At 44.5% G+C, this 20,528-nt stretch overlaps 1 protein-coding gene across 6 annotated transcripts in view; it reads left to right on the forward strand.

Annotated features, from left to right (window-relative positions):
• Positions 1-1,848: 1,848 nt before the first annotated feature.
• Positions 1,849-20,528, forward strand: part of ALCAM (activated leukocyte cell adhesion molecule) — a 203,706-nt gene continuing 185,026 nt past the window's right edge. For all 6 annotated transcript variants that reach the window (XR_014789055.1, XM_084843279.1, XM_084843282.1 and 3 more), the window contains exon 1: positions 1,849-2,283. Coding sequence is in view for 5 of the 6 variants with exons in the window: in XM_084843279.1 (XP_084699405.1) it covers positions 2,181-2,283 (103 nt within the window). In the remaining variant the exon portion in view is untranslated. The remainder of the gene's footprint in view (positions 2,284-20,528) is intronic.

Raw genomic sequence — 20,528 nt, forward strand, 5'->3', positions numbered from 1 at the left:
TTGTTTCAGAAAAATAGTAAAATTCTGCTTTTAAATCACTGTACTCAAAAGTACCACAGCAGGACAAAATGCATTTGCACCACAAGGAAGATGCAGGTTTGGCACTTGGATCTGTACAGCATCTTACAGAGAGCTTCGGCTATTGGGCGGTATAGAAATGGAATAAATAAAAATAAATAAATAAATCTTACCCCCTTCTGGGACAGTTTCATATGTTATGCTTTTCCTACATAGGAAGTAGTTTCCTATAGTTAAAATTAGTGTGAAACCTGCTAAAATTAGTGTGAAACATGTGTGCATTTTGCTGTGGACACGTTTTTATACGAAAGCTGGCCCAATCATATTGACACTGTCTTAAAAATGCTGCTGTACCCCACTCCAAGGCACTGGAAACAGCAAAATAAAAAGGCTAAAAAGCCCAATCCTGTAAAGCCACATATGATGATACACTTGCCTCTTAAACCAGTTTATCTGTGTAGCTCCTTAAAAATCAACGAGATTATCCCAGGGAAGAATCAAGGGGTTAGCAGCACAGAGCTGAGAATGTAACAGTTTTCTTCCTAACTAGATCAGATCCAGCTCACTCATCCATCTATCTCAAACCAATTTAGCTGTCAGCTGAAGCCTTTGGCAAACTCTGGGATCACAGAGGCAGCAAAACTCCTGGGAAAAGATCAGTTTAAGAATTTAAAGACTGCATTCACCATAACGTTAGGGTGCCAGTAGCCCTTTGGTATGAAGCTCCTGAAGAACAATTGTATTAGCCTGTTGTAGCAAAAATATCCAAAAGCCTTATGGCCTTTTACTGCCCTATCTTTTGCCTGTTTTTTTTTGTTTTTTTTAAAGGAGTCTCATTGGGGCATATTCCCAAGTAAACCTGCACAAGAATTTCAGCCTTACTCTCAAGCAGATGCCCGTAGGATTTCAGTCTCAGTGGTATATAACGTTTACGGTGGTTTGAGTTTCCTGCAGGCTGGCTCTGCGTTCCTCAGAAGCACACACATCATCACCACACTTCCTGCTTCTGAAAAATAACGTTCTCGCCTAGGCAAGCTCAAGCCATTCCTCGTGGTGGCAAGCCAAGTGCCATTTCCATTCCAGAGGTGGTCAAACGCCCCCCCCCCCGCCCGCCGCAGCCCGTTTTCATGCGCTTCCTCCCACCCCGAGTCAGGCGCCTTTCAGCCCGATCCGGAATGAGGTACATCTCAGGCTGCGATCCTATGCACACTTACCTAGGAGTAAGCTCCATTGAACCCAGTGGGACTTACTTCTGAATAAACACGCATAGGATGATGGTGCACAGCACACCTGCATTAGGACCTCAGCCTCACAATCCCGAGCGCTTTCGTGTCCTTCTCTGCCATCGCCTCGCCGCTGCCATGGCGCAATTCCAGCGCCCGCAAGCAGACCGGCCTAACTCGCACCGCCCGCCAGCCCCCTCTCTCGCACCGCGCGAGCCCCGGCGGGCGCTCCGGCCCCTTTTTATTCGAGAGGATCGCCAAGCCGGAGCAAATCTGCAGAGGACCTCTCCTCCCTGTCAAGTAGGTCACGCCCCGCTCGTCCCCTGGTTCCGAGGCCCAGCAGCCCCCCCTCCCCCGAAGCTAGCGCGCGCCCTCCAGCGCCAATGGAAAGCGCCACCCGCCCACCCCCCGGATGCGGTAATCGCGCTCCCTCCGCTCTCGCACGGCATGAGATGACTCGGGGAAGCCGAGCGGACTCGAGGATTCTCGGCAAAGGAAGGGCTGCGGGGGGGGGGGGGGGCTGGCGAGCGAGGGAAGGGGCGTGTCCTGCCTGGGCTGGCCCCACCTCCGCTCGCCGCTTTCGGTCCTGGAGCGCCGCTAGGCTGCCAGAGGGAAAGAGCCACCTGCTTCTGAGCGGTCGGGGCTGGCGAGCCGTTCGCTCTTCCTCGACCGTCGCAGAGACCCGCCGGCGCTGGCGTCGCCGCCCGTCCCCCCAACTTCTGTCGCTCTCGCCCCACAGAGCTCGCCTGGAAAGTTGCTGGCCGCTTGCAGTTTCCCCTTCGGGAAGGACCGTCGCCGCCGCCGCCCTCTCTGAAGCGAAGCGTGCGAGAGCCGGCGAGAGCAGCGGCAGCCCGCGCCGTCGCCTTCCGCCCCTTCCTTCCCTTCAGCAGCAGCAGCGCCCGAAGTCGCCGTTCGCCTGGCGCTTCGCGGGGAGGCGGGATGGAGACCCCCTCTGCCGCCGCCTCTTTCCGTCGCGAGCTGCCGCCGCCGCCGCTGCTGCTCCTCTCGGGCTTGCTGCTGTCCGCCCTTTGCCTGCGGCCAGGTGAGTGAGGGAGGGACTTCAGCCCAGCTCGAAGAGCGCCCGGAGGGCCATAAGGCGCGCGGAGGGGCCGCCTGCCCGCGCGCGGGCTGCTGTCAGGAGCGTGGCGCGCTCGCCTCCCGCCACCCCTTCTCTTTCTCTTTCCCTTTCCCTTTCCCTGCCGCGCGGAACTTTAGCAAGGGACTGGGCAGGGCGGGCGTGCGGGCGAGCCCTGCTGCGTCGTCTGCAGGTGGCGGTCTGAGGGGCTCTGTCGCGCTCGGTCTGACTCTTAGCTGCCGCCTTTCCATATCGGTTCTCTCCTGATTACCCCCCCCCTTCCTGGATCGATGAGAGGCTCTCATTTTGTGATCGAGATTTCGACAGGCTTACTTGATCTCCGTGTGTGTGTGTGTGTGTGTGTGTGTGAGACAAAGATCGACCACGTCCTATGTACGAGTGTGCGCGCGCGTGTTGATAGATACATGATCCCCAACCCACGTAAGCCGCAGCTTTCGTACTGAAGGCTGCGATCCTGTGTCTGTTAAAGTCGGCGGGACTTTGGAGTAAATGTGGAGAGGAGCGGTCTGCGTGGGCCCCGTGGATGATAGTCGGGGAGTGTTTTTCCCAGGCATCGTAGTCGGAGAATGTACATTTTTTACATAGTACTCATCCCCCCCCCGGTGTATTCTCTTCCCAGGGCCCTTCCATTCAGATCATACCATTTTTAAGGCTCTAATTTCTAATTTTACCCTGTACACGCTTACCTGGGAGTAGCCCCACTGAGCTTGGTGGGATTTACGACTCTTTCAGGGCGATTCGTAAACCACTTATTCTCCCGCCTTTGGAACGCAGTCGGGAGTCGGGACTAACCTGTTTTAAATTCGAATTGTAGTACTTGGAAACCAGGAGCAAACCTTTCGCTTTTCTTTGCTTGCCGTATTTTTCTTTATTCCACCCACTCACCAACCCCGGATACCGATATAAAAAGCTTATCACATTTTAAGTACAGATTGCGGATGATTGCCCTCCCCCTCCCCCCTTGTCTGCTTGGGTTTCATTGGGAAAGCAAACAAAATCAGCTTTCTGTGGTTGTCAGCTCCCTGAGGAATCGTGCAAGATTTGTCAGAAATAGAAAAGCCTCTAACTTGGGTGGGTTTCTTCTGGCTCCCTTTTGAAAGTTGCCTTTCTGGTTGGGCTAGAGAGGCAGCAGAAAGGGGTGACCTCACCTGCATTTGCAAGAAACCTACAGAGCAAATGACAAGCACATCCTTTGTGTGTGAACTGGAGGGGTGGGGTGGGGGACAGGGAAGGGGGGACCTAATATTGTTAAATAGCATACAAGATAATTCAAGCAGAAGCCTCGCTAGTCGCTACCAGTTCAAGGCAGATCTGTGAGTCCTGTCAGGACTGATCCTGAATTTCAGTCACTGATACTTTAAACATCATGGTAATCAGCCTTCTTAGAGAAACTTGCCATTGAATCTATTTCCTGTATTCTGTAACATAAATGGCTACAGAGGCTGGGGAGCCTTTCTGCTGTTCCTCTCTGGGAATAGTTCATCTGCAGTTCTGACTAGACCTTACCCCTATGTGTGTGAAAGAGAAAGAATGAGAGAGAGAGAGATATTTTAATTCTGGTCTAGACTCTGCCAGCCTGTGTATTGTATTGGTGGCAGGAGAGGTACCTCTCCATAAATTCAAGTGATTAAAAAAAAACCTGCTCTTGTAATAATTGTTGCTGTTAGAAGGGTTTGGTCTTCAGGACTAGAGATTTGAAACATGGGGCTGATTCGTTTTTTTCTTTCTACAAGGCTTACAGATCTCCCCCATCCACCCACCCACTTGCAAAAGGTTGGAGCAATCCTATGGCAAAGTCCTTACTGTACCTTCCAGACATGTAAGAACCACCTGATATTTGAAAACTGGACTAAGCACATATTTTAAAAATGTCTCAATTCTAGAATTATGAGTCGTGTGTTCTAAGTGAATATAGAGCTCCAGTCTTACAATCCTTTTATTCTGGAGCAGACTCATTTAACAGTACTCCCAGACAAGGCTTTTATTGTGCCATTGCACTGCCTCATTCACAGAATTTTACAGGAGGGGGTGGGTGGGCTGTCCAGATGATGATGTCTTCAATTTATAGCCCACCTATGTTTTTCCACTGATTCTTCTGTCTTTTTTCTTATTAGACCCACCCCCCAAAAGTTAAGGAAAATAAAGATGGAATAACTGCACAATGGTTTTTGATTATTAGCGCTAGGAACCCTCCATATAGAAGCACTCAAAGTCATTTGGGATCCTGTGGAGTATGTGAGCTGCATCCAAAAGTTCAGTTTGTCTCTCAAGCTTCTTAGGATTTCAGCAAATGGGAATAATGAAGGGTGTTTGAAACAACCTGGACTGTTCTGTTTGTATTTTTCTGTCTGTTCTAGTTGTGTATTAAACTGAACTGAAATCAAGGGAAGCAAACTGTGAACTGTGTTCTTCCTTCACTGTGGAGAGAATGTCTCATTATTCTTGTAGAAAGAGCGTCAGCCTGTGGTTACATTTTGTATTGCTCTAAGAGGGATGCTTTGTCTGCCTGCCTTTAGACTCAAGTCAGAAGTGTTGCAGTGAATTCAGTGTTTTCAGTCACTAGACTGTACATTTGGAGAATTATTAACCATATGAAGGACATATTCTGATGGGGGGAAATGAAATTAACATGTAGGACCACATTTTCAGTCATTTAATGGTAGTGAAATTTTGAGTTGAGTAACTCCGAAGTTGTAATTTCATTAAATGCCACCAAGTGTAACAAACAAACAAAATATTGCAGTTTTCTGTTATTAAACACAGTATTTCATTATTATTATGCCTTTAAGTAGGAGTTCTGTTGCACTTAGAAGGATAGTAATTACGATGCAACATGAAAAGGCAGAAATTGTGTCTAGCTAAGCCTGAGACTAATACTTAGATCAATTTAATGTATGGTTAACTTGGGAGTAAGCCCCATTGATCACAGTGTGATTTACTTCCAGGACAATATGTTCAGGAAGAGTGTGTGTCTGTGTGTGTGCGCGCGCGTGTGTGTGTGTATAGATAGATAGATAGATAGATAGATAGATAGATAGATAGTTTATACAATATAGGAGAAGAAAGGTGTTAATATATTGTGAAATAGTATCTCTGCTTTATAATTAACTAACAAAAATGCATAGGAACTTTCAAAATTCTGCCACAGAATGTTTTGTCAGCCCTTATCCTCTTAGGGTCAGCTAGCCTACTAATATATTACTTTTACCAAATTGACAGTATACCAACACTTAGTATACCAAAAGCATGTTCAATGTACCTATATAAGATGTATTGCTTGTTCCTCTTGATTGATTAATTGATTGATTGCATTTATACCCCACCTTTTTTCCTCTTGCAAGGAACCCAAGGCGGCTTACATTATCCTCCTCCTCTCCATTTTATCCTCACAACAACAACCCTGTGAGGTGGGTTGGGCTGAGAGTCTGTGACTGGCCCAAAGTCACCCAGTGAGCTTCCATGGCCGACCCAGATCTCCCAGCTCCTAGTCCAACACTCTTGCCACTACACCACACAAATAGAGCTTCAGTTTAAATGAATATATTACTTCTGAAAAGGGGATCATTTCAGTTCTGCTCTTTGACCGCTATCCTGTACATGTTCGTTCAAAGTCCCAATGATTTTAATGGCACTTACACCACAATCTTATGCATGCCAACTCAGAAATAAGTCCTGTTGAGTGCAGTGTGGCTTATTCACAGGTAAATGTGCATAGGCAGTAATAGGATTACATCCTTTGCATTGCAGCCATAAACATGTTGGATCATTCAGTAGTTCCACTGAAAACAATCCTGCTGTAATAGAAAGAGTATAAAGATAAGAGACAAAGGTTATCAACCTAAATAACTGTATTCAGTGGAGCTTACTTCTAACTGGCCATGCATAGAGGATTGTGCTGTGATGTTGCAGTCCTGTGCAGACTTACTTGGGAGTAAGGCCCATTAAATGTAGTAGGAATTACTTCTGAGTAAATGTACTTAGAAATAGGTAAAAATAAATAATAAAAATTGCTGTTATTTAAAATAAGAAATAAGGCTGTTATTTAAAAAAGGTCTGCTTATCTATGGAAGTATCTACATTTCTTTTAAAGTAAGGCTTTTATCTTTGTAAAAATATTTTGCCCTATCTAATCGTATTTGATTTTAATACTTCCACTTCAGTCCTAAAATTATTTACTTGGAAGTGGGTCCCATTGATTTCAAGATAAGTGTGATTAGGATTGTAGCCTTTTATGCACATTCCCAATCACATTGCTTTGCTTATCACTCCAGAGAGTAAATTAGTCAGCCCAGCTGAATACGCTGTCATCATGCTTCTTCGAAAGTTCCTTCTCAAACAGATATGAAGCACAGGAAATGCATTGGCACAGGAATATAGTTGATATAATGCATGCTGGCTGAAACAGACACTTATGCCTCTAAACTTTAAACTTATGCCTTTTATTCATAGATTTTCATAGAAAGTGAGGGGATAAGAGGACTGCCACTTCAGTATTAATTATCTAAATCTTGTTCAATCCTCATTGTTATAAAGCAAGCAAGGGGTTGTTTATGTGTCAGACCTAAAGCATATTAGTCCATTTTTCCACAGATGATGGTGGAAAAATGGTTTGCTGAATGGAAGTGTTTATAGTTCAGCGGAGAAGATGTGGGCTGGAAATCTCCAGTTCAATACTCACCTCTATTGTGAACTCTCTAGATAGCCTTGGGCATGCTACTTACTCTCAGTCTTACCCCTCTTCTCTCTGAAATGTGAGGAAAATAATATTGCCTACTTTGATAGGATGAGTGAGGTAATGTGTTCAAATAGCACTACATTCATGAGTTGTCTATCAATGCTTATTGTAACAGCAATTTTATAAGTTTATAAAATACAGAAACATTGGGTAATACTACATCTCTACTTGGAAGCAAGCTCCATTGCATTCATAGGGTGGTAGCCTTAGAAACACACAGTTTAATGAGTTGCTTGTTTCATTTTTTTCCCCCATCTCTTGACCTAGTATTGACATGAACTGCAAGGGCCAATCAGCTAATCCACAACCCTCTTAAACTGAAGTATTTGGGCTTTAGATGCTCTAAGATATTGTTCAAATCTATCAGTCCGTTGCCGATTCAGAGGCTCAAGTACACCCACACACTTTCAAGGGCTGCACCGCTCACGTCAGTGGAGGGGTGGGGGGCAGCTTCTGCATGCACTTCAAGCTGCCTCCTCCATTGATGTGTATGGTGAATCATGCTATTGCAGGAGTTCCAAGGGCACATTGGTGCATATATAGGGCTGTCAGTTAAGGTGCACCTCACTTCTAACTCTCACATTTACATTGCACAACTGATTTACATTGCACAATTCAAGTGATGCATGTTGGATATTTGGTGGTTCCTAAGGATGTCTGAGCTTAGTCGCTGTTCATCAACCTGTGAGGCCCTCCCACCATTTAAAAAATGTTTTTAGCACAGATTGCACAATTTCATGTCCTGGGAGGTACTCATTCCTGTAAGAAAAAGACATCTTACTGAGATTCAAACTAAGAATGCCAGGAGAACAGGATAGTACAGCCTTTCCCAATCAGGTGCCCTCCAGATTTGTTGGACTATTCTTCAGCTTAAGAGGGTTGTGGATCAGTCCAACGCATCTGGAGGGCACCAGATTGGGGAATACTAGGACAGTGCTTATCTGGGTTGTGGATGTGAATTGCATAATACTTTTCATTTGCACTGTTTGAATACATAGACTGAAAATAGCTTGCTCCTAGTGAAGTTGGCATTCCTGAATTTGGGAAACAAGACTAGTTTCGAGTTCATAGACCTTTTAAAAAACTGTTTAGTCCAAAGGAAACACTGAACTTTGGAATTCTACCTTTTCATTTAAAAATGAACAAACCAGATAATAGTTTACAGTGCAATTATATGTGTGTCTACTCAGAATTGAGCCCCATTGAATTCAGTGGGATTTACTCCCAGGTAAGGGGGGATAGGATTGCAGCTATAGTAACTTCTAACAGAGGAGCTGTGTGTGAAAACCAGAATTTACCATGTGTTTGGCTCAGATATGGGGTGGAGGGAAGAAACTTTGCATACAGCAGAATAGATAAACCCTGCACCTGTGTCCAAGGAGTTTTCCATTCAGACCGTAATGTAAACCTTCCCCAAGTTAGGGCTCAGGATGCCAGATGAGAGACTATATTTCTTTGAGGCAGGTCTGGTATGCATCTCTAAATTACATCCTCCTGGGGTGGAAAGACGATATAAAATTTATATGGTCAAAAGTTTAATACTTGTAGCATATGAATCAGAAAACATAACGAATGTTAGTTCACTGAGCATGGTCTAATCCCCATTCAGCCCTATCCTAGTGGATATTAATCTGGTGCTCTAATGGGTTAGTTCTCTGATGAATGTCTGCTTTGTTTAAGATTAAATTGCTTTTCTTAGCATATGTATACATTTCAAGAACAGCAAATCGGCATCTATTTGCTCAACTGGTATTTCCTTCACAGATAAGAAATATGCCCTTTTCCCTTTTTTAAAAAAAGTGATAAAATGGTGAGGAGAGACAGAAAAGCCTCAGGCTGTATTGCAGAGGTTATCTCATGTTTGGAATGGTTCTGTAATGTTTAGTTAAAAAGCATTGATGTTTTCTCACTGGATATAGTAAGGAAACATTAAGCTGCTCCCATGATAGCTAACAAAAGGCATTTGTTTGTTTTATTTCTCCCATTACAGATTATTTTAATTGCATTATTAATTTAATCTTAATTAGAGCTAAGGTACAGCTCCATTACCTCTTCTCATGTTGCTAGTCATGCAATTCTGGTGTTTCCCCACCCACCCTACTCAGGAAGATATTTAATGAAGAAAGTGAGAGATGTCAATGCTATGCACACTTGGGTGTGGTTCATCCTGTAGTTATCTAAAGTGATACCATTTTGGACTAAGGCTTTAGAGCCAGATCTCATATCCCTTTATGTTATGATTTCCAGTATGGGTATTAGTATCAGAAAAAGCAGGTAAAATACAATGTAACTGGCTGCTCCAAATAGTTTTTCTAGACATAATCATAATGAGGGGAAAAGACACTAGATATAGTGACATTATAGTTTATATACTTTCCCCAAGTTCTAAGATTCATAAATTACAATGGATCATACATCTGCATAGTATTGTGTGATGATAATATATTATATAATCACATTTAAAAGAAAATAATTCATTTCCACGCCTGTCATTTCAGAATACATGATTATAGACTAGTACACCAAATGTACAGCTGTATGTATATCCAACATTGAAAAATCATAAATCACTGAAACAGGTTTAGGCAACAGTATTTAGCATGCTTGAAATCCTTTCCATTGTTACTTTCAAGTAATGGGCATCATCCAAAGCTCTTTAGGAAATACATAAATGGGTTGTTTATTCTGACTTTGGCTTCTGCTTGCCCTGTGTAGATGTATTCTTTTCTGCTTGTGATGCCTGAGGAAGTGGATAGGATACTTGGATGTATCAGGTGCCCTATCTCTGCTCTTGACCCTTGCTCATACTATTTAATAAAAGCTGCCACAGAGAGACTTGCAGAATAGGTTAGTGTCGTGGCTAATGCTGCTCTTCAGCAAGGCATGATACCATCAGGCCTCAAGGAGGCAGTGATAAAACTGCTTTTTAAAAGTCCTCGCTGGACCCAGTGGTGTTAGATAATTATTGGCCATTTGTTCCTTCTATGTCCTTCCCAAGAGGACTGTGATTGGAAGTAAGCCCCCTCCTTCATTCTCCTCTCTCCTCTCATTTTCCATATATAAAGAACTTGAGGAGAAATGTATAGATTTTCACAGACACAGCCCTGTTCAGTCGTTCAAAAGTTCTAAACATGGAGGGGAGCAGGGATGTGCATTCTAGTTTACCTGCTTATCAGGTTTCCCAATTACACTGAGCTGTCAGCATGGGGAGGTCATGAGTGGAGAGGGCAGGGCCAGATAACACATCTCCTCTCCTCTCCAAGTTTACAACATTTGAACAACTGCTGTCTGTACCTCTGAATCTTTGAATTGGGTCCAAAGCTTCAGGAAGAGCCCAATTCAGGCTACTTCAAGGGACACTGACTTTACTTTGGACAAGTCCCAGATCCAAAGTGGCAGTGTTCAGTCTGGTATTTGTCCAGAGCAAATGCACACCCCTAAGGAACATATGGAATTTATTGCTCCCAGATGTGGTGATGGCTACTGTGGGCCAAGAGTAGATATGACATTAAATACATCTTTGCATGTAATGTCCAAGTTTTAAAAATATAAATAGCAGCTTGGGATGTGTGATAATTATTTGGATTACACCAGGCAGGCAGGAGGAGCTTAAACCTTTCTTCCCTTGCTGCGGTCCTGGTGAAAATCCATCCTCTGAAGCTGCTACCTGCTTTGGGTAGAAATGCCACTTTGGTGCCAATGGGGATTTCCTCCTAATGCAAATAGAAGCTTCAGACAGGAGAGGCCCTTCCGTTAGGGCACTACACCACCAAGCTCAGGTTACCTCCATCCATCCCCCTGCTGCTTTCCTCTTTACTTACAGCCAGTTCAGGGGATGATATTGGCTGTCAGTCTCCTCCATCTTATCTTCATGGAACTAGTCAGGCAATTCCCTCCCTAAAAAAGACTCGCAGGAAAGCTTCTCCCATCCTTAAAGGTACAGGAGGCTCTTTGTGGGTGGAAGTGATATCTGTCCATGAAGAACCAATGGGAGTGGGAGCAGAAACTGGGGGAGGGAAGGGAAGATTCATTATGAACCACTCAAGTACGCAGAAGGGAAGCAGGGGCCTCCACCCCTGGCCAGTGAGCTAGCTGGTTAGATGTGTTGTGGTTCAGCTTAGCCTAATTGGATAGTTGCTGTTTTTGAAACCTGTGGATACCTTTGAATACCAGATAATCAGAATATGTAATGGGGATTTCTGTTGTCTTGCATTCTTATGGGCTTCCCAACTGACTAGCCACTATTGGAAACAGGATGCTGAACTAGCGGGGCCTTCTTTATGTTCTTGTTTGGCTGTAGTCTAAAACTGATCAGCTGGGTTTTTGTCAATAATGCTGTTACTCCAGGATAGACTCATTGAAATCGTTTACATTTTCTCCATCCATGAAGCTCGCTGGACAGCCACGAATATGACACTTTCCCGCCCTAGCTGTAAAAAGTAAGCAATCTTTCAAATGGCATTTTACCTAATGACTAGGATCCAAAGAACTAGTTTAGCTGTGCATGCGCTGCGGGATTTCTTCCTTCCTTTCTTTTTTGCATAGCAGACCCTAATGCCATATTGCAAACTGTTTTTAATAATCATCTTAGTTTTGAAAGAGTTTTGGCATGAGGCAAGGGGAAGCTTCTGTTGGAAAAATACAAGTCCAGAGTCTCCTTGGGCATGGAAAATGAGCAATATAATATGAACATATAAGGAGTGGGACCTGCAAGAAAATGTTGCATCAGGGAGTTGTTCTGTTCAATTAGCTATGCCCTCTTCCAGGATACTCCATTCCATTCCCCATATCTGGTTTTCTGTTGTTTCTCATCCAAGAATCAGCATTTTTAGTCCTCCTTAGGCTGCTTTTGGGGTCCCCCCTTAAGGTTTTTTCTGAAGGGGTTTTTTTTTTTTGTATTTATGCAAACCTTGGGGTTACCTTAACCATGCTGATACCTCCCTCATATGTGTACTGCCATTTTGGCCACATAAGCATCCGCACTCATGCCTGAACATCAGAAATGGAAGGGATTATGTAGCTTGTATTTTGCAAGTCCTTCCTTCCCCAATCTGAGGCTAATGGAAGTGTGTGAAGGGGGCAAGCAGCAACCTGGGGATGAGATTTTTTTGATTGGGGAAAAAGAACATGTGTGGAAAAGGTTAACTCTCTGTCCCATTGCCACTGCGGCAAGGAAATTAGCAGCACATTCTTCACCCCTCCATGGTCACATTTCAGGTTTTTTAAAAAAATAATGTCTGCTTCTTGGAAGACTAATCGTGGCTCTTGCTCCATACATTGTAGTTTGGCCCTTTAAAATGCTTCAGCTAATTACACAATGTTTTGTTTGTGGACAGAGTTGATATAGTGACATTTGTAATATTGACTCTTGCATAATACTGGACTGTACTAGCATAACCCATTCCTAAGCACAGCATTTTTTAACACCAAGAATATTTTAGCATAATTTAAAGTTCTCTCTGTACTTTAAATGAAGAGCTAGATATAAGAAACTAATATACCAGTTGAATATTTAAACATTAAATTGTGATTTTTTTTTCTGTTTTGATAGTGTAGAAAGTTTGCATTACTAGAGACTTCCTACATGAGGCATTTGTTGTGTGCTCCTGATTCCTCGCTCATGGTAGTTTGCAGGTCCTTTACATGATGTTGTCTTCCTCTAGGGCCTCTCCCGTTCTTTGCAACCATCATAGCAGGAGGGTTTTTCTAGCGAGGGAAGTCTGGTATTTCTGTGTGTGGTGGCATGAATCCCTAGTGTATTTGCACAATTCTGCTGTACCACAGTGCCACCTAGTGGTTGTGTAATGGAACATGTAGAAAGGCAGAGAACGAAAAACCCTGGGGGGAAAAACATGTGTAAAGGAGCCAAACTTCATCCCACAAAGAATCTGGAAGCAGAAGCCTCGGTAAAGTGACAGGTTAAAAGTCTCATGTAATAAAACCCCTAAATATTAGTGATTTGAGAAGACTCTGGAAGATAATAATTTCTAGAAGAATTTTCAATTTCTGTTGAAATTGAAATGTTTTTCCTCAGGAACATTTTACTGTATGGACACAGAAATGTTTCAGTCTACAGTAGAAGACTTTCTGCTTCTGTCTCTAGGCTAGAAGTCAGAACAGGCATTTGCTGCTAGGATATTGCTCATTGTCCCCCCAAATATTGTTTCCGCATTCCAATGATGGCTCCGTTGCATACTTCCATATGTGATCGATTAACTATTGGTTAGTCTAGTTCTGCCCCACTTATTGCACCAAGCAGTCTTTAACTCATGGGTGGGCAACCTGCAGCCCTGGGGCCACATGCAGCCCTCAGCTAATTTCAAAAGCCTTCTGATCTGGCAAGAGTGATCTGATCTCTGGCAGGTAGGAAGGAAGAGGGAAAGAGAGAAAAGTGGGTGGCAGAAAGAGAAGAGCCATGACCCACCCACTTTTGGCTCTGGTTCTGCCCAGCAGGGCTGGCCCTACCATTAGGCAGAAGGAAGCAACCGCCTCAGGCAGCAAATGCCAGGGGCAGCAGCAGTAGTCCCTCAGCTGTTCCTCCCCCAGACATTTATCTTCACTGGAGGATGGAGCTGTGTATGCTACACAGCTTGTCCTGAGCCCCCTGAGTTAGCCTGGTGCCTGTGGTGCAGGGCCCTATCCTATCTCCAGTGTTGAAGTAAGATTCAACTGCTTCTCCAGTCGGCTTCTTTAGATGGAATGGAGAGCCATCTTGTCCTTCGCCTCAGGCAGCAATGTATCTTTGGCCAGCCCAGTGGCCCAGTGTTGGCTTAGGCCCTGCTCACTACTGCTGTGTGGCCCCCAACAGATTACCTGTGAGGAATGCAGACTTCAATAGAAAAAAATAGAGCAGGTCCCTGTCCGACTCATGATGAACTGAACACAGAAACTTGCTTTTGTGAGCATCCTTATTTGATATCTTACAAAACCCCTTTCTTCTGAGAGGCTGTTTTAGCTGAGCAGTATTTAGATTGGCATTGCTTTAGTGTTCTGTGTTAGAAATGGGTAAGTTCAGGGTGTCATGTAATAATGATCTGTCACATGGGCTATAGTTTTGAATACTCTGCCAAGAGAACATTGGTTATTGGGTGGATTAAAAATATAATTAAATAAATGCATGCATGCATGCATGCATGCATAAATAAATAAATACATTACTCACGACTAGAGACACCCATTGAATTAGACTGAAGCCCAAGCTGAATTGATCTCCTTCAGTCTGTTTCTGCTGCCTCTCAAGGTAAAGTGACCTTCCCTCCAAAATGACCAGAACAAAACCTGAACCCTCAACAAGACTTAGTTTGGACTTCAGAAATGTGTCTCCAAAAATAGTGTCTTTTGCTTTCATTTCTCTTCAGTGCTGATGAGGAGGGATGGGAGGTTGAGTGACTGACAGGTCCACCTTCTAATCATAGGGCGTATTTTACCAGGGGTTCTCCAATCACTGTGTTGGGGCCAGGCAAGGATAGGATTGTGAGATGGGCATTCTCACCACCAGGTTGCACTATGACAAAAGGCTTAAACTGGTTTTCAGTCATCATAATCCCCTAGCCCCTGCACATATCCTTCTGAAACTTTGTAGATTTCTTGCCTGCAGACACCTCTATGATGTATGCTGTTTTCATGCAAATTGCCCCCAAAACATGGGGAAAGGCAAGGGAAAGTGAATCACACCCCCAAACACTTTGAGGACTCCCCTTCCACATAAATTGCTGCACTTATCTTTCTTAAACTTTGCATGTTTCATACATAGGGCAACCTCTATGCTGTCTGTCATTTTTGGAGTGATGGTCCACAAGGAACCTAGGGGAATAAGTATGTCCCTTTTTGGATACCCTCAGAGTGCTGTCCTTGCACATAACTCCCTGCACCTAGTCATCTGAAACTAGGAAGGCTCAATTCCCCCCCTCCCCAATATGGGGCAACTATTCCTGAAAATTCCTTGCAGTTCTGCAGATAAATAAAGTTATTGGTTCCCTTTAAAAAAAAATCAAAATATAAAGGCATGTAGCACAGAAACCACTGTATCTATTTATGTCTGCATTTGGTAGACATAATCCCCTCCCAAGGGGCTAATATACTTACAGATTCCATCCACTTCTAACAAATGGGGGAAAAATCTTGATAGTCAGTGGAAGGTATGAAGCCTCACATTTCTAAATCTTAACTCTGGTTCAGTACCTGAGTCAAAGCAGACAGCCATAGAATCTGTCAAAGCAGAATCAGGTCGTTTTCTGAAGTGCTGAATATGAGTCCAAGTCAAATCTTGTGTCTGATGTACAGCTTTATTCAAGGTCCATTGTAATCAATGTGTGTTATGGCTGATCATTTGGCAAATCAAAACATACTTGGTCAATTGACCAGTCAAATATTGCTCAAGTATTTCAAGTATTAATTTAATGGAAATTGCAATAGAGAAACTTATGCTTATAAAAAAAAGTTAACTCTTGTTACAAACCAATTGTAGTAAATTATTATTTAACAGTGTTAAATATACATTTATGTGAATGATATTCATGAGACAGAGCCTTGATTCTTTCAGCTAATTGACACCAAAAGGTAGAAAGTCTGCGAATGCATAGCAGAATCCAAGAGATGGCCACAGACACTCAAAATTGTTTGAAATATGTTCTGTGAAGTTATTTTACATACACTGCAGAATTTTCAAGACAATTGTCAGACAAGATATTATTCATCTTACAAAGTTATTTATTTATTTATTTATTTATTTATTTCTATACCACCCAATAGCTGAAGCTGACCGGGTGGTTCACAAATGTTAAAACCACAGAGTGCAACATAAAATATAAAAGCTTAAAACCACAATATAACAATACAACCAGAATAAAACCTAGCAACAATGCAGATATTTAAAATACAGATTTAAAATACCGAAGCTAAAAGAATAGGAAACTAAAATGCTAAAATACTGGGAGAATAAAAACGTGTTCACCTGGTGAACACCCAATCAACACTCAGTGTCAACACTGAGCTGACGGAGGTGGTCTCGGACTTGGTGTTGAGGACCCCCAGGATGATGGTCCTGGGGGCTCTCAACTTCCATGCCGAGGCTGCTGTATCCGGGGCGGTTCAGGACTTCATGGCCACCATGACAACCATGGGGCTGTCCCAACATGTCATCGGCCCAACGCATATAAAAGGACACACGCTTGATCTGGTTTTATTGGAAGTCTATTTCCAGTTGTTGTGTGGCATCCAGACAAGACAGAGGTACAAGACAGTGGGTGATTCGTCTGCCTGGCTCGATGATATTCAACCTGTTCTGGAGGGGTTGCACTCTCCCTAAAGGATCAGGTTTGTAGTTTGGGGGTGCTCTTGGATCCAGAACTGTCACTTGAGGCACAGGTGAACTCAGTGGCACGGAGCACTCTTTATCAGCTTAGGCTGGTATACCAACTATGCCCTTCTCTGGACAGAGATAGCCTAGCTACAGTTATCCATGCTCTGATAACTTCTCGTCTGGATTACTGCAATGCATTATATGTGGGGCTGCCTTTGAAAACGGTCCAGAAACTTCAGCTGGTCCAAAATAGGGCAGCAAGATTGTTAACAGGGACTGGTCTGCGAGCTCATATTACGCCAGTACTTTTCCAGCTGCACTGGCTGCCAGTCCATTTCCGGGCCCGATTCAAAGTGCTGGTGTTAACATTCAAAGCCCTTAACGGCTTGGGGCCAGGTAACCTGAAGGATCGCCTCCTCCCATATGTGTCTGCCCGGACCTTAAGATCATCATCAGCGGCCCTTCTCCATGAGCCCCTGCCAAAGGAAGTGAGGCGGGTGGCTACTAGGAGGAGGGCTTTTTCTGTTGTGGTACCCCAGCTCTGGAATGAGCTCCCTAGTGAGGTTCGCCTGGCACCTACATTGTATTCCTTTTGGCACCAGGTGAAGACCTTTTTATTTTCCCAGGCATTTTAGCATTTTAGCTTTCTAAATTTTTATCTTTGCTGTTTTAAATCTGTATTTTAAACTCCTGCACTGCTGCTAGGTTTTATTGTGGTTGTATTGTTATATTGTGGTTTTAATGTTCTGTATATTTCAAATTGCTTTATTGTGTGTTGTTTGGTTTTAATTTTTGTGAACCGTCCAGAGAGCTTCGGCTATTGGGCGGTATAGAAATGAATAAATAAGTAAATAAATAAGTACTAGCATAATATGATCTTCTTGGCCAGTCCCTGTTAACAATCTTGCTGTTCTATTTTGGACTAGCTGAAGTTTCCAGACCGTTTTCAAACGCAACCCCACATATGCACTGCAGTAATCCAGATGAGAACTTATCAGAGCATGGATAACTCTAGCCAGGCTATCTGTGTCCAGATCAGGGTGTAGTTGGTATACCAGCCTAAGCTGACAAAAAGTGCTCCATGCCACTGAGTTCACCTGTGCCTCAAGTGACAGTTCTGGGTGCAAGAGTGCAACCCCCTCCAGAACAGGTTGGACATCACCTAGCCAGGCAGACAAACCACCTACTAACAGTACCTCCATCTTGTCTGGATTGGTTTCAGTTTATTGGTCCTTATCCAGTCCGTTACCATGCTCAGGCACTGATTCAGAACAGCCACTGCCTCACCTGAGTTTGATGAAAAAGAGAGGTAGTGTTGGGTGTCATTCGCATATTGATGGCACATCAGCCCAGACCTCCAGATAACCTCCCCCAGCGGTTTCATGTAGATGTTGAACAGCAGAGGGGATAAAAGAGAGCCCTGTGGAACTCCATGGCATAATTGCCAAGACACAAAATAATAATACCCCAGGACCACCTTCTGCAATCAGCCATCCAAGTATGAGTGGAACTACTGCAGTGCAGTGCTTCCAACTCCCAACCCAGACAACCTATCCAGAAGGATACCATGGTCGATGGTATCGAAAGCTGCTGAGAGGTCCAGGAGAATCAACAGGGTTGCACCCCCCATGTCGCTGTCCTGGCAAAGGTCATCCCACAGGGCCACCAAGGCAATTTTTGTTCTAAATCCTGTCCTGAAGCCTTCTTGAAATGGATCTCGATAATCTGTTTCATTCAAGAGTGCATGGAGTTGTCCCGCAACCACCTGCTCAAGCACCTTGCCCAGGAAGGGGATGTTGGTCACTGGCCTGTAGTTGTTAACATTCTCTGGGTCCAGGTTAGGCTTTTTCAGGAGTGGCCTGATTACCACCTCTTTTAAAGAGGATGGCACTACTCCCTCTCTCAAGGAGGAATTTACAACTACTCCTGGACCCAGTCAGACATCCCCTCCTTGTTTGATGTAATAAGCCATGAAGGGTGGTCGACTGGACTTGGCCAAGCACCTTGTCCACATCCTCAGGCCTCAATAACTAAAACTCATCCAATAAAACTGGACCAGACAGTGCTCTGGACACCTCTACTAATGGAACTGCATTAACTGCAGTGTCCAATTTATGATGAATCTGAGCAACTTTATCTTCAAAATGCCATGCAAACTTGTCACAGCGTGCTACCGAGGGTTCCATAGTCTCTCTCCCTGACTCAGAATGTAACAGGCTGCGAATCACTCAGAAAAGCTCCGCTGGATGATGCTGAGAAGATGCAATGCTGGTGAAAAAGAACTGTCCCTTTGCCACCCTGACTGCCACAGAGTAGGCTCGATAATGATCTCTAACCTGTGTTCGGTCAGATTCAGCAGCATGAGTTTTTCTCCACCTGCATTGTAGCCGTCTCCCCTCTTGCTTCATTGCCTGCAGTTCAGGTGTATACCAAGGAGCTGGCCAGCTTTGCTCACGAGGAGAGGGCGTTTGTGCGTGATCATGTCAACCGCCCGAGTCATCTCTGCATTCCACAGAGCGACCTGGGCTTTGACAGGAGCACCAGCCATACCAGCAGGAAAATCCCCCAGAGCCTTTTGGAATCTATCGGAATCCATTAGCTTCCAAGGGAAAACCTTTTTAATAGCTTCCCCACCCTTGCAGAGGGTAAAGGCTTCTGAGAGTCTAAACCTCAGTAGGAAGTGATCTGTCCATGACAAAGGGACAGACGTTAATTCCCCCACTTTCAGACCCCATCCTCCTGCCCAGTTGAGAAAACCAGATCAGGCATGTGTGCTTTTCACTGCGTTGGGCTGATGACATGTTGGGACAGCCCCATGGTTGTCATGGTGGCCATGAAGTCCTGAGCCACCCCCGGATACAGTGGCCTCAGCATGGAAGTTGAGATCCCCCAGGACCATCATCCTAGGGGTCCTCAACACCAAGTCCGAAGCCACCTCCGTCAGCTCAGGCAGGGAGTCTGATAGGCAGTGGGGTGGGCAGTACACCAGCAGAATCCCTAAACTGTCCTGGGTACCCAACAGAACGTACAGACACTAAAGATCCACACTTGAATGAACAGGAAGCCTAGAGAGGGAGATCAAATTCCTATAGTCCATGGCCACCACTCCCTCCCCTCAGGTTGGTGTCGGTGCTGCATCGAGTACCCAGGAGGGCACAGCTGGGAGAGAGTAACCCCTCCCAGTTTCCCCACCCAGGTCTCAGTAATACATACCAGGTTGGCCCCCTCATCCACAATGAAATCATGGATGAGGGAGGTTTTATTTTGGACCAACCTGACATTCAGCAGCAGCACCACCAGACTTGAGGGCAAGCTGGCAAGGCCACCAGGAACCAGCTGTTTGGGGGAAGAACCAGAAGAGGGGATAGCTGTAAGGTATCTCGCCCCTCTTCTCCTCAGCTGGCCTGTTGATCTCTCAGTGTCATAACTACCCATGACCATATCTATGGTGGCATCCCCCCCGACCCCCTGAGTGACTCAATGTATTTCCCAGACATATATTACAAATGTTAAAACATAAAATATAAACAATATAAAAGAGAGAGAAACAGCTAAGAAGGAGCAAGTGAAGATCTGCATTTGCCCCTTTCTTCTTGTTCTTTGAAGCTGCTGCCCTCTGCTGCTGCTATTTGCTGCCACTAGCTGGTTGAAGATGTCTCTGGGAAGGCAGCGGGCAGGTCTTGCCTGAGCTCCACTATGCATCTCAAAGTGCAACGCTAAGCATGCACTTAGCGTCACACTTTGTGCGACGCTGAGGCATGCGCAGAAGTGCTGCCTCTGGCAGCCCCCACTCTTAAGTACCTGCAGGGTAGAAGAGTGGCTGGTCAGCTGTTGACAGTAGCCAGTAGGAGAGGCCGCAGAAGTGGGCTTGGATAGGAGGCCCCACCCCAAACACATTCCAGCACCCTGCCAGATATAATACATCTCCAGCATGTCCATGAAAGTGAGTAATCAGCTGTTTTACATGTAGGGTTTACGTTTTCCTATATAATTATGCACTGGAGGAACTAACACTAGATGTAATTGCTCATTTTAGCTATAATCATATAATTTTAAATGTCACATATTAATTATTTTTTTAGATATTATCTCTGTGGTTTCATGAATGTTTATTTTCCTAATCAGCAACAAAACAGGCGTTTTGGCTGTAGAAAG

The sequence above is a fragment of the Heloderma suspectum genome, chromosome 3, assembly GCF_057233095.1.
Source record: "Heloderma suspectum isolate Gila_16-S chromosome 3, 16-S_ref, whole genome shotgun sequence".
Taxonomy (NCBI): domain Eukaryota; kingdom Metazoa; phylum Chordata; class Lepidosauria; order Squamata; family Helodermatidae; genus Heloderma; species Heloderma suspectum.